The following is a 14,947-nucleotide window of genomic DNA, read 5'->3' on the forward strand; positions in this document are numbered from 1 at the left end:
ATTTCAAAAGTAATACATCCAAGCATGTCAAATATAAATTTTCCTTGGTACCCAACTAGCCTCCTTCATATCTGAGATGAATTTTAATTTTAATTTTAATTTAGGCAGTACCGATTTAATTTACCTTCAGATTCTATAATAAGATATATACACATAGACTAGTCCCCCCTTCTAGTCCTTCCTTCAAATCTCTCCTCTGATTTTCAGTCTCCCTTTTACAGATTTTTATGGTAATTTTTTAATTCAATTTTTATTTTTATTTTTATTTTAAATATTGCTTAACTATTGTAATTCCATAAATATTGTCAAATTATTGTAATGGTTATTTTTATCCTTTATCTTTGTTCTATGGTTACATCAATTTATGTGTGTGCATAAAGGTGTCTTAATAGCATATATTCCACTTAAGTAGGAATAGTGTCCAATCTGCGTTTAACAAACAACAGCAGACGCAATGATATACTGCCTGCTGGGTCGGCATAACAACAGGCTTAGTATTGACAATTCCCCCAACCAACATGGCGGCCGGGCCGGCATAATAATAGGCTTAACATTGAAAATTACCTTAACAAACATGGCGGCTGTGACCCCGCACATGCGCGATTGGTTACTATACCCTATAAAAGTGGAAAGGTGTATGAAGATGGCCGCTCCAGATGACGTCTGAATGACGAAACGCGTAGGTCGTGGCCAGATACGTACACCTTCAGCACAAACGGCGTGTCAGCCGAGTGGATGTTCCGAACGCTTTTAATACAATACACGTTTTTTTCGTACTAAATGTGAGTATTTTTAAGGTTGTTTCAAATAAACTGAGTTTCAAACATACTACACCATGGGCAGTCCTCTTTTCTATCATATGTAAACGAGGTACAACATCCCCATGGAAGAACGAAGGATCTCCCCAGCAGCATAGCAGAGACAGCCCAAGAAGCGACACAGTGGCTTATACTGTGGAGGCTGATCCACCCCGGACGGGGTCATATCTCTGGTGAGAGTAAAATCCATAAACGTTCACTGCAAACGTTCACTGCGAACGAATATCGATGTCACTTTCTTCACTTACTTTTTTCACCACCAAATATTCATTTCATGTTTAAATATCAATTTTAAACTTTATTCAATTGGACTTTCATATTAGACTTATCACCGCAAGACTTTTTAGATTTTTTACTTTTTACTTTTCACTTTCTGGACTAAAATATTTTTAATTTTTTATCATTTTTCATTTCCTCACTAGTTTTAATTTTCTATTTTTCAATTTTTTATTGTGGTATTTTTTGGCATGTTTTGATATTTGACACAGTGTGTTTACACCCACCACCCCACCAGTATTCACGTTTATATAGGTTTGATTGTTCCCCTTGTGTCCATTCATTTGGTTGTGCTACAATCACAGTCACAAGCAACTCTAGTAGCTTTCACTATTAAGTATTGATTCATGATAGTTTTATTTATCTAAATATTTATTTATTCACCTTTACCTAATTTGAGTGGACCGTACAGTTTTATTGCATTTACTAACCAGTAGGCTGGAAAATTTATATTCACTTTGCATTCACTAATTAATAAGGACTAACCCCTAGCACTTTATTATTATCTATTGATTTTACTATTGATTTTACTATATAGTCCATTAAGGTTTCTCGCTGTTTTTTAAAATATTAGCCAGCAAGCTGGAAAATTTGTACAATTTTATTTATATTATATTTTCTAGGGAGTTTTATAAGGTATAGCGCCACATCTATTTTTCTTCTTTCCCCTATTTTACTGTTCCATCCATCTGGATGGAAACATAATAGAGGCTGCTCTTACCTTACATTACACTACAGACTCTCTGTATAACAGATTCCATAGCGCACCCTATCCCTCTGTTTAAAAGTATTTTACTGATTCGATCTTGGTTTAAGCAAGGTCCTCCGTAGGGATGAGCTCAGGCGTGTTTGCATGGTCCACGTGCTGAGCCTGCCAGGGAGTCGGCGCAGTGCTGCGCTAATCACAGGCACTGAGACATTGCCCCATCTCTGCAGCCGCACATATGGGCAATGTCTCACTGCCTGTGATTAGCGCAGCACTGCGCCGACTTCCTGGCGGGCACTGCACATGGACCATGCGAACATGCCTGACCATCAACCTTAGTCCTCAGTTCAGTGGAATAGTTTCATGAAGTGGACGTGACTGCAGCTGAACATCACTAGAAGATAGTAGCTTTACTAGCATTTGGATAAATGGAGCAATTTCAAGTACTCTCAACCACTGAATGATCAAAGGGTGCAGTCTGAAAATGGTAGGATCCTAGATGACGACAACATTGTATTCTGTTTAATCCTTCAGTCTCTGGAAGCTTTAGAGGGATTTTGTTTACAGTTTGTATGAGGGGTATAGTGCACATCTGAGTACTATGTTCTTTATAAGTAGCCATATGGACTTCATGTTTGGACTTCAAGTATAAGGCTTAGTTGTTGTCAGGCTTTGCTATCTTAGGCTTAGCTTATAACTAATGCTCCAATTTCAACTCTTGGTTCTTACATAATTGTCTCATTGTCTTATTCATTTTTAATTCTGTTTTTTTTTTTTTTTTTTTTTTTGATATGCAAAAGCTTTTTCATGTTGAGGTTAGATTTCTGAATATAGCATCTTTCTTTAAATACCCCTTTAAATACACCTCTTTAAATACCCCTTTCTTTAAATATCTGCAATTTACTAACCAAATTTTGTTGCATTTTCCTTTAAGCAACGTAAACCATTGACTGTAGAACACATGTATGAAGATATTAGCCAAGACCATGTGAAGAAAACTGTGACCATCGAGAACCACCCTAACCTCCCACCCCCAGCAATGTGTTCTGTACACCCATGCAGGTATTTATTTCTTGTTGTATATCAGCCTCTAGTGGATATTGGTTGTAGGTGAACAAAGTATATTTATAATGCAGTGAATGTGACATTCACTGCAGGTGTGTGTTCCTGGTGCATTTGTTATCCATTAGTGATTGAATCGCCTGCAGTAAATGTTTGCAGAGTCACATTCACTGCTTTATAAATATGCCTTTAGTGGTCTTTTTAATCCCCTTAGTTCATCAAAACCCTCTCTAGACTGGCAAGGGGCTAGAATCACTGGCAGGTTTTATATTGCGGCCTGGGTCCACACTGGGGAGATTTAGCACCTCTATTTGTCCTGGAAACCATTGTCGCTATGGTTGAAATTTAGGGAAAATCTAAAGTTTTGGGTTGCAACTGAAACAGGAATAAAGACCAAATCTTATTCTGTTCGCAACTGTCTAAAAGAAGATTTCCCTTACTTAGGAGAGAACTTCTCTCTCTCTTCCTGTGTTTTTTTTTTTTTTTTTTTTAACCTCTAATTGGAGTGAGGGAAAATCTCCTAAATCAGATACAGACAACAGAAAAAAATGAATACTTAACTGGATACTTAGCCATTCCTTATCCTTAAAGCCAAAACTAAAATATGGCTTTATACATAATTTTAACCCAGCATATTGTAGCTTATGTAGTAACCTAATGTGATTAGAATTTTACTAATTGCCTCAGCCTTCAGTTTTAAAGTGGTTCTAAAGTCAAATCATTTTTTTTACCTGGATGCTTTCCCTGCATCAAAGTAAGGGCTCTTTCACATGGGGCGGATCAGTGAGGATATCCGCTTGCTCAGCGGGGGATTGCTCCGTTGATCCCCTCTGAGCAGGAAGATGACAGGTCCGTCTCTGCACTCTGTGCAGGGATGGACCTGTCAGAGCGCCGCTCTCCCCTATGGGAGATCGGATAAAGACGGACCACACAGTCCGTCATCTCCCAATCCGATCCGATGACAGATGAAAAAGTAGGTTTTTCCTCCGTCACACTTTTTTGGATCAGAGCGGGCCGGATGTCAGCGGACATGTCACCGCTGACATCCGACGCTCCATAGACCTCTATGGAGCATGTGTTCAGGTCCACCTGAAAAACTGACAGGCGGACCTGAATGGAGCGGTAGTGTGAAAGAGCCCTAAAAAAGGCCCCACTACCTGTTGCGCTTTCTCCCGCTTCCCCCACAACATTTATCTGAGCCCTCTCTTGATCCAGCGCTGTGCCCATCTGCAACAGCGCTGGTCTTACAAGACAGATTGAGAGCAGTGTGAGCCATAGGCTCTTGCTACTGCCAGTAAAATCCTGTTAGCACTGGGGGATGCCAAGCTGTGCTGTATGTGTCTGAGCATGGCTCGGGAGTTCGCCCGCATGTTTTCTACCATAGCAAGCAGTTTGCTAGGGGGGCCCCATGCAGGAGAGAAGGAGCAGACAACTCCTCTTCTGGAGTCTCCAGACAGTACTAAGGGGCCGCTGTGTGCAATAACATTGCAGAGTGGGTAAGTGTAACCCCCCCTCCCCTTTTTTTTTTCCTCAAATTTTTTAAATAAAAAACACGTCTTTACAGTCGCCTTAAAGGTACTAGCAGACTGTAGCTGTTAACTTCAGAATGTCCTTGCTGTGCCATCGGAGACTCAAATCTTTACAAGCAGATCTTGGGTTTTCAGAAGACACCACAACCCACAATGCAGCGAATGGGGAGTTGCCCTTGTTACACTGTTGAATATGATCATACTTGAAAGGTGAATTTCATGTAGCACTACTTAGGCATTTTAGTGCACAGAAAAGGCTAATGTGATGTTTTTGGTGGAGTCTGCATGCACTGGGTGGTGCATACCATCAGAAGATAAGGTTGGTTTAATATTGTTTATCTTCGTAAATGTATGCTTTACTTCAATGCTGGGCCGTTTTTGAATGGCCTAATAACCTTGGTTGTATGCCACAGATCAAATTAAATGTTACCTATTCAAAAATGTTTATAGTATATTACATGTGTCTATACACGCACATACAGTATATTCCTAATTTTAATGCCATCTCCATAAATACTCTGCTGTTTCCTTTTTACATTTAGGCATGCGGAGGTAATGAAGAAGATAATTGAGACAGTCGCAGAAGGCGGAGGAGAGCTGGGAGTTCATATGTATCCTTTGATGTTCATGTTTCTATATGTGCATCTCACTTTACAGCGCCAGGGAAGAGAGTAAGTGGGCAGGTAGGGGCACTATATTGCAGAAGAGACAGTGCATCTGTCTTCTGCAATAAAAAGCCTGCCTGCTTGCTGTTTCTTACAGCAGAACTTCAGTTTCACTTTAAGTTTTGGTAAGATACCTCCCAAGGGTTTATTACTTCTAAAGGGATACAAACACTGCAGCTTTCCTCATTAGAACATACAAATGCACCAGCTGTTTATAACAGATCAATTACTCATATTTAAAATTGGACTGCAATCATCCTGGTCCAAAAAAGAGAACCATTTGTTCACACAAAAATGTTGAAATCTGCTACAAAGTTGGTAAAAATTCCTGAAGTGTACATTAATTATCCAAAAGGTTTTTTTTTGTTTGTTTGTTTTTATTTATTTTTTCAACAAAAGTGGAGTTACTCTTTAACCCCTTCAATACCGGGCACTTTCACCCCCTTCCTGCCCAGGCCAATTTTCCGCTTTCAGCGCTGTCACACTTTGATTGGCAATTGCACGGTCATGCAACACTCTACCCAAATTACATTTTTATCATTTTGTTCCCACAAATAGAGCTTTCTTTTCGTTGGTATTTAATCACCGCTGGGTTTTTTATTTTTTGCTAAAAACAAGACTGAAAATTTTGAAAAAAAATTAAAAAAAAGTTTGTCACATTTTGTAAATAAGTAATTTTCTCCTTCACTGATGTGTGCTGATGGGGCTGCGCTAATGGACACTGATTAGGTGGCACTGAAGGGCACTGATTAGGTGGCACTGCTGGGGCTACATTGATAATCAGTGCCCTGATTACCTCTGCACACTCTGCTGCAAGGAGATGTCACTGATTGGCTCTCACACTGACAGAGTGTGATGCGAAGAAAGCCGGAAAGTGGCACTTCCGTGTTAACATGTGATCGACTGTGATTGGATACAGCCGAGCACATGGTCAAGGAGCTGAGTCATTGGGCATGCGATAGCGGTGACATCATGTGACGTCGCCCTAGATCAAGAAGAGATCACGCTTTTTCTGTCATTTTACTACATGGCAGATGGGAGGTAGTTAAATTAAAAGTGTCTTCTGCCAAATTACCATTTAAAATACATGGAATGTCCTCAATTTTTTTTTATAAATGTAACAAATATACAAGACTAAGGTTAGCCACAGAAAGTTGCATTATTGATACCATCTCCTTCCAGCACTATCTGACTGAGTGCGGTTGTTGAAGAGTTCCTTAACCACTTATGGACCGCCTTGCGCCGATATACGTCAGCAGAATGGCACAGCTGGGCAGAATCGCGTACCTGTATGTGGCTCTTTAAGTGCCCAGCGGTCCTGAGCTCCGTGGCCGCGGGACCAGCGGACCTAATCACCGCTGATGTCCCGCGATCGGGTCACAGAGCTGAAGAACAAGGAGAGGTCTGTGTAAACAAGCCTCTCCCCGTGCTTCCTAGTGTGGCTGTCATCGATGCGTTTTTTTTTTTTACCAAAAATATGTAGAAGAATACGTATCAGCCTAAACTGAGGGAAAAAAAATGTTTTTTTATATATTTTTTGGGGATATTTATTATAGCAAAAAGTAAAAAATATTGAATTTTTTTTCAAAATTATCGCTCTATTTTTGTTTATAGCGCAAAAAATAAAAACCACAGAGGTGATCAAATACCACCAAAAGAAAGCTCTATTTGTGGGGAAAAGGACTCCGATTTTGTTTGGGAGCCACGGCCACGCAATTGTCCGTTAAAGCGACGCAGTGTGGAATCGCAAAAAAGGGGCTTGGTCCTTTGGCTGCAAATTGGTCCGAGGCTTAAGTGGTTAATAGGCTTGAATTCTACCAGTTCACAAGTGCTGACATGGAACATAAGGACAAAGGGATAGAGCAAAGAGATGACCTCGTTCATGCTCCTTCACTGTCTAATCACAGGCTGAGAGCATGGAGAGTAGAAACAAAGAGAGCAGCACCATTTTAAGTGCAGCGTGATAAAAACATTTTAATATAGGACAGATTTTAAACCACAAGATTGTAGAGATTACAGCGCATGTGAAACGGGCTCCTCCCCACATTCTCACCATCTGGAAGTGATGTGTCCAGCCATCCCTGAGCCGAATCTGAGAAACAGGAAGCGTTGGGAGCCACCAGGGCAGCCGGGAACATCAGCTGCCTCTCCACCTTTGAGCCAACCGCCTTCCCCCAGGAGTGGATGAACTTCCTATACCATTTCACATGCTCTGTAATCTTTATAATCTTGTGAGTTTAAAATCATCTGTTCTATATTAAAATGTTTTTATCAGGCTGCACTTAGTTGGCACTGCTCTCTTCTTTGTTTCTACTGTCTACAGAACCCCTTCTAGCTTGTTATGAGTCGGCAGCCATCCAGTGTCAGCCCGTCTGTGACCATCTACACACCTCTTGCTGCATTTGAACTCTCATGCATGGACTCCCCACTATAGAGAGTAGATAAATCGCCCTTGTCTTTCTATTTGAGCTGGCAAGAGTGCACATAAACATAATGTATACCATATTTCTGTGAGAGCATGGATAGGACTCACTTTGTTGTTTAACAGCAACAGAGAAGTAAAGTCACCAGGCTGGCAGGGCTTTGTGGCAGTGCTATGTACACACTCAGAGGTGTATCTAGTGAAAATGGCGCCTATGGCAAGCACTGAAACTGCGCCCCTGTCGAAACATTTTAAGTGTACAGGGGCGTGTTTTCACTGCATGAGATGCACACAGATCCACGGGCAGGCAGGCCAATTCAAATCAATTGGGATGCAGCAGCTGCATGAACACAGCCCCTGCTCTCACCTTGATATCCGTTTGGGTGCAGGAACATGCCCCCGATCACAGTCCACGTGCATTTAAGGACATGCACCTGCACCCAAATGGATATCAAATGCCAAATGGATGTCAAATTGGGAACAATAAGCCTTCCTTACTCCATCCAACAACTCTAGTTCTACTTGAAGTATAAAGGAGACCTGCCCCTGCCCCAGGAAAGGTGCCCTCTGACAGGTACCTGAGCAGGGTTTGGAGATCTCAAAGAGCAAAGTGCCAGTCTCCAGGTCCCAAATCTTGAAGCTAGTGAAGTCAATCCTGAACACATTCTCCTCAGATCTGCACAGATAATCTGATGACAGAAGACAAGTGATGTTCATGACACACAATGCCTAGCACAGGCCAGTGACAGGTCTCCTGGCAGTAACTCACTCTCTGTGACCCGGCTCAGGCCTAGGACATGCTCCTGTCTCAGCTCGCCTAACAATTTCTGTCCCGTGACCATGGCCCCTCACCGGAGCTCCCCATCGCCGTCCTACCCCCCCCCCCCCCTGTCACCGGCCCTATGTTGACCTGATGGGGCCCAGGAAAATGTAATTGTATCCCCCCATAAGCAAGTAGGAAAGGGGAGGAAAGCTCTACTTTTTAAATTCAGTAACGAACTGTAATGCTGGCGACCCTGCTCATGAGCGCCCCCTTCATATGTGGCCCATGGCACTTGTCATATGTGCCATACCCTTGCATACACCACTGTATGGACAGAAATACAAATACTTTGACAGGTAAAATGGCACCCTTCATATGCATTTCATGTGTAATGTTGGTCATTTGCCTGGAGTTCGGCTTTTAGGGCTCTCTCATGGGATTTGTTCACATCATGTACAGTGACCTGTGTTTTTCTGTGCCTCATTCACACCACATTGTTGTGTGCTTGTGCAATGCTATAAAATACAATCTGTTTGCATTTTCACGCAGTGCACATGAATGCATATAAATACAACACAGCTTAAAGTAAAGATAAAAAATAAATTGTTAGTATTTTGTCCCCTTACAAATGCCATGAATCCGGATGCCAACATGCATAAAAACATTACACAACGCATGTAAAAATGCATGTTAAATGCATATGAGCACACATGCATTTTTGATGTGTTGCAGTGCGTTTTTATGTGCAGTGTGTTGTGAAAGGACCCTTTTATGATTTTATTGTTTTGTATTAAATACTAAATAGAGAATCTGGAAAAAAGGGATTGACTAGAAGCTACCAATGACTGTGCATAGAGTTTTTACTTACTATTTCCTTAACCATCTATTCTCAGGTACCTGCTTATTTTTCTAAAATTTGTACAGGCTGTCATTCCTACAATAGAATATGATTACACGCGGCATTTTACAATGTAACTTTAACCATCCATATCCAGATCCTGTGAAAGCTCAATTTTTAATGACCGTTTAAACAAACTTCTTTTTTTTTTCCAAACATACAAATATGCAACATTTCTGTAATGTATAATATGCTTATTTGATTAAATTTCTGCATTTAAACAAGTCTGTGGTATGATTTTGTTTTTCTCCTTATTTAATACTCATTTATAATGGAATTGGCTAGAAAATAGCTGAAGGTGAATACAGAAATTAGCAGACATCCAATTTTTTATTTTATAACCTTAATGTCATGTTATGTGCATTCACATTTCTCTGACTGTGACCTGCAGCAGTGCCAACTTGTTGATTTAGTGTGGGTTTCTCAGAAGTTAATGGACAAACTTTGAGTGAAATAAGTAAACAGCCCGTTCCATTAAAGCGTACAGTCTCTTGAAATTTTCCACATTTTGTTGTGTTACAACCAAAAATGCAAATGTATTTTATTGGGATTTTATGTGATAGACAAAGTGGCACATACATTTTTTACAAATAAATATCTGAAAAGTGTGGTGTGCATTTGTATCCAGCCCCCTTTACTCTGATATCAATAAACTAAATTGGAGTGGAACCAATTGTCTTCAGACGTCACCTAATTAGTAAATCTCGGTATAAATACGGCTGTTCGGTGAAGCCCTCAGAGGTTTGTTAAGAGCCTTAGTGATCAACCCGCATCATGAAGGCCAATGAAACACCAGACAGGTCGGGGATAAAGTTGTGGAGAATTTTTAAAGCGGGGTTAGGTTGTAAAAAAATATCCCAAGCTTTGAACATCCCACAGAGCACTGTTTAGTCCAGCATTCAAAATGGAAAGAGTATTGCACATCTGCAAACCTAGCAAGACATGGCCGTCCACCTAAACTGATATGCCGGGCAAGGAGAGCATTAACCAGAGAAGAAGCCAAGAGGCCCATGGTAACTCTGCAGAGAACCACAGCTCAGGTGTGAGAATTTGTACAGATGACCACTATTAGTCGTGCACTTCACAAATCTGGCCTTTTATAGAAGAGTGGCAAGAAGAAAGCCATTATTGGGGTAAAAAGCCATAAGAAGTCTCGTTTGCAGTTTGCGAGAAGCCATGTGGGGGACACGGCAAACGTGGAAAAGGGTGCTCTGGTCAGATGAGACCAAATTTGAATTTTTTTTTTAGCCTAAAAGCAAAATGCAATGTGTGGCAGAAAACCAACAGTGCACATCATCCTGAACACACCATCCCCACCGTGAAATGTGGTGGCAGCATCATGTTGTGAGGATGCTTTTTTTTCAGCAGGAACAGAGAAGCTGGTCAGAGTTGATGGGAGGATGGATGGAGCTATATACAGGGAAATTTATAGAAGAAAATCTGTTAATCTGCAAAAGACTTGAGACTGGGGCAGAGGTTCGCCTTCCAGCAGGACAACTACTTCAAAAATACAGCCAGAGCTACAATGAAATGGTTTAGATCAAAGCATATTTATGTGTTTGAATGGCCCAGTCAAAATCCAGACCTAAATCCAATTGGGTATAAAATCCAATTGGCAATCTGTGGCAAGAATTGAAAATTGCTGTTCATAGATGCTCTCCATCAATCTGACAGATTTGAACTTTTTTGCAAAGAACGGACAAAAATTGTACTCTCCTAAATGTGCAAAGCTGGTAGAGATATACCCAAAAAGACTCCAAGCTGTAATTGCATCGAAAGGTGGTTGTACAAAGTATTGACTCAGGGGGGCTTAATACAATTGCACACCACGCTTTTCATATATTTTATTTGGCAAAAAATTGAAAAACCATTGATCATTTTCCTTCCACTTCACAATTCTTTTGTTAGTCTCAAAAAATCCCAATAAACCAAATTTAAGTTTTTTGGTTGTAACATGACAAAATATGGAAAATTTCAAGGGGTGTAAATACTTTTTCAAGGCATTGTAAATTAACCCAACAAAAGCATTGATTCTTAGACCATGGGTTATGTAGCCTACACTGGTCAACTTCTATGCCGACCTAACACTGAAAAAGATTGCATTGCCTCAGTGTCTCCTTTTTAATGTTATAGTTTCTCATCTGTTACCCCTAACAGCAGTAGTTTTTCTTTGCCTTCCTCTATATTCTACCTGTGTCCCTCTCCTTTCCTTACACTACATAGGAACAAAGTATACTGGAATTGAATCCTTACTGCTTTCCTGGGGCTATTTCTATCTCCTTTTGAGGACATGTCAAACACTTACCATGTCTTATGAATGGGTCAGAATCCTCATCCTGACTACGTGCCATGCATTCCCTAGCCAATTGACGGGTCTTCCATTTCTCATAGAACAGTCCCTCTATGGGATTCCTCCCTTCTCTTCCACCCAGGTTTGGTTTCAAGGGTTCTGTAGAGCATCTAGTTCCTCTCATTGGCTACAGTTGGTTATTTGGGCCTTTGCTGATCCCCACTTCAGCTACAGCTCCTACTGTCATCTGTGTATTTGGGTCCATTGGCCCTTCTTCTTCCGGTGCTCCTGTTGCTGCAATTTTGGCTGTTTTGTTGTCTCGATTTTATTGTTTGTTGGGGGACTTTTTCCTGACCTGAAGAATTAGCTTCTGTGTGTACTGTGTGTTTTAAGATGATAGGAAGTTTGATGTAACGTATTTATAGGCGTATAACACACACTTTTTTGCCCTGAAAAAAGACAGTAAACCGTGCCTGTGTGTTTCTCCTCTTTTTCTCTGTGATCTTTTTACTGCTTGCTAAACAGAACCAAAAATGGGGCCTTGTGGGGAGTGGGTTACATGGGTACACTGGGGGTAGCCCCCAGCAAAACTTTTGCATTGTTTAGTCACCCAAAAGAAATGGCATATAACGTGGTCCAAATCAACTGCTGCGTCCTGTACTGCACTCTAAGATAGGGATTTTGACATGCCTGTAAACTTCATATTGTCAGTATGTTTGGCATCATTTCTCACTGTATAGATTTCTTAACTATTCGGCAACCACCTCACTTAGAAGTATAGCAGTAAATGGCCTCTCTGTGCTGGATCACGTATCTGATACATGATCCAGCACTTCCTGGTAGGGGGCACGCGAGATGGAAAGATTGTCAATATATTTCTTGTATTGATTCTACCTGGTCTATCAATGCTTCTCTCCACACAAGAGATTTTCTTGCCACTGGGGGCATTAACCACTTAAGGACCAGGCCTATTTTTTACAGTTGGTGTTTACAAGTTCAAATCTGTTTGTTTTTTTGTTTTTGTTTTTTGCTAGAAAATTACTTCTAACCCTCAAACATTATATATATTTTTTTCAGACAATCCCATCATGCCTGTGCATTTGGGTGTCATGCTTGTGGATGTCAGAGTCTTGCTATGTCTCATAGAACTTGTAGTTCTGCAATAGCTGGAGGTCCGCTAATTCTGGCCAATCAGCTGTCATGGCTGTATGGGAAGAATCCACTCCCAGTGCTAAACAGAATGAGAAAATCTCTAACACAATGTACACTTTTGTAAAGTATATATAAAGCAGATATGCATGTAAAACTTCTGTAGGGAGATTTGTTTCATCTGTTTATCATCTGCGGCTATTCGCTTCACTGGGTATAAAAGAGGGTTTAATATACTGACAGTGTAAGACAGGCAGGATCATTCTCTAGATCTTCGCATCTACATGACCCCTGCAACCAGACTTAGCTTGGGGTGGTGGATCACAAGTCTGGTTCTGGAAACCAGAGAAGTTTTCCTTCATATGGTCTGGATGGTTCTCACAATGATTACCAGTCCTTGACCAGGGACTTGGTCATCAGAAAAAGTTCATCTTAGGATCAATGTTCTGGAGCACAGGGTGATTTGGTTGTTCCTTGAACGCTGAATCTCTCAACTCCCACTTCATCTGACCAAGATTCAGGTAGACAATGTCTTTGCCATGGCTTACATTAACCATCAGGGAGAAACCAAATGTCTCATGGGTCAAACAAAAGCGGATCTGATACTCGTTTGAGCAGAAAATCATGTTCCAGCTCTGTCATGCACAACCTGGGCATGGAAAATGGTCAGGCAGATATTCTCCATCATCAACCTATGGACTCTGGAAAGTGGTCTCTGAGGTGTTTCTTGACCTTTGTCAAAAGGTAGGGGAACCCAGGGTGGGTCTTCTGGCTTCCAGGTTCAACAACCTGGACAGGTTTGTCTCCAGGTCCAGGGAACCTCTGCCATTTGTGGTGAATGCCCTGGTGACTCCTTCTAGTCAGTTAATTCTGATTTATGCCTTTTCTACTCTAAAACTCCTTCCCCACCAGCTTTGCAGACCCTCGAACTTTATAATAGGCTGACAGCCGCTGCTGCAAAATGGGGCTGGACAGTGCACCTAGTCGTACTTTGCAATATGCACCCAGGACAAATGCCCAGTACCCAAGCAGTTTGCATTCTGGACATTCATCCCTGGGCAAGTGGGCACATACTGCCCTAAATTAAAGTACCGCAAGGTACACCAATCAGCCACAGAAGCTGTCAGCTTGTGTAAGTGAAGCTGAGTTTGTACACCTGTGTCCTCCATCTGCAGTTAAACTCTAGAACCCCATGCACTGGGGCTAAATGTCAGGTGTGCATGGGGCCTAATCCACTCCTATCATTGCTGACTAAATGAAGCATGTGGGGGAGCGAGGCGTTAGCCCCTGTACACACGGTCGTACATTCCGACGGAAAATGTCCGATCGGACCGCGTTGTCAGATAATCTGACCGTGTGTGGGCTCCATTGGACTTTTTCTGTCGGAATGTCTGACCAACAAAGTTTGAGAGCTGGATATAAAATTTCCCGACAGCATGATCCGATCAGACTTTGTCCGATCGTTTGTAGAGAATTCTGATTGGACAAAGTGCCACGCATGCTCAGATCAAATTACGAGACCAAAGCTATTGGCTACTAGCAGTAACGTAGTCCTGTCATAACGAACGAATGTCATCACATTCCGAACGATCATATTTTCCGACAATTTTGTCCGACCGTGTGTATGCAACGCCAGTTGAGGACAAAATCCTAATTCGACGGATTTTGTGGTCGGAATTTCCGACTGTGTGTACAAGGGCTTACACTGTCCTTACAGTTTTTTTTTGTTTGATTTTTTGGCAGTGTCTAAAGGCTCTTGAAGGTGAAGAGTTTCAGAATACTATCCTGTCTCCCATAATGTACTCCAAGAAAGAAATATTTTACACACAAGACAATAGCCCTATTTCATAATGTGGAGTTTTAATAGGATTTTTCAATGAAGAGAAGACTGGTTTCCGTCTTCTTTTATTTTTATGCAATTTTATGACTGGGTGAATGTTTTGTCTTGTTTCTCAAACTTGACCAGTTCAATGCATAGCCATAGGTAAGCTGCATAAAAAGCTCCTTATGTGCACATCAACTCAAGGCTACAGCCCAAGGAAACATTCCCCCTGTTGAAGTACCTACTTGTTGCTGCAGGACATACAGTCATGAACTTGTGTTGCAGGAGACCAGTATGCCTGAAAACCCTCCCAAAAAATGTTTTTTTTTTTTTTTTAGTTGTCTTGTGATTTGTTAATTTATGTTATGACACTAACTATGCAGAATACACATTCTAATAAAATAATAATGTGTCTTCATTCTGCACAAATTTCAGATAGTCAGAGAAAACTGGGGTTGTTTACTTAACAGATACACGTTGTACTATGTAAACAGCACTTTATGTTCATTTACACAAAAAGTTAATATTTAGTTGGAAAAGGAGGTTC

The 14,947-nt window shown here is 41.1% G+C and overlaps 1 protein-coding gene across 1 annotated transcript in view; it reads left to right on the top strand.

Moving 5' to 3' along the window:
- The window catches only part of ATG3 (autophagy related 3), a 124,903-nt gene extending 115,540 nt beyond the window's left edge, over positions 1 to 9,363 (top strand). Inside the window, 3 exon segments of the mRNA XM_077480936.1 lie at positions 2,735 to 2,862; positions 4,934 to 5,002; positions 9,135 to 9,363. Of these exon segments, the coding sequence (XP_077337062.1) occupies positions 2,735 to 2,862; positions 4,934 to 5,002; positions 9,135 to 9,216 (279 nt within the window). The 3' untranslated portion in view covers positions 9,217 to 9,363.
- Positions 9,364 to 14,947: the final 5,584 nt, after the last annotated feature.

This window comes from Lithobates pipiens, unplaced genomic scaffold (genome assembly GCF_037356315.1).
Source record: "Lithobates pipiens isolate NorthernLeopardFrog02 unplaced genomic scaffold, aLitPip1_a1.2 Scaffold_16, whole genome shotgun sequence".
Taxonomy (NCBI): Eukaryota; Metazoa; Chordata; class Amphibia; order Anura; family Ranidae; genus Lithobates; species Lithobates pipiens.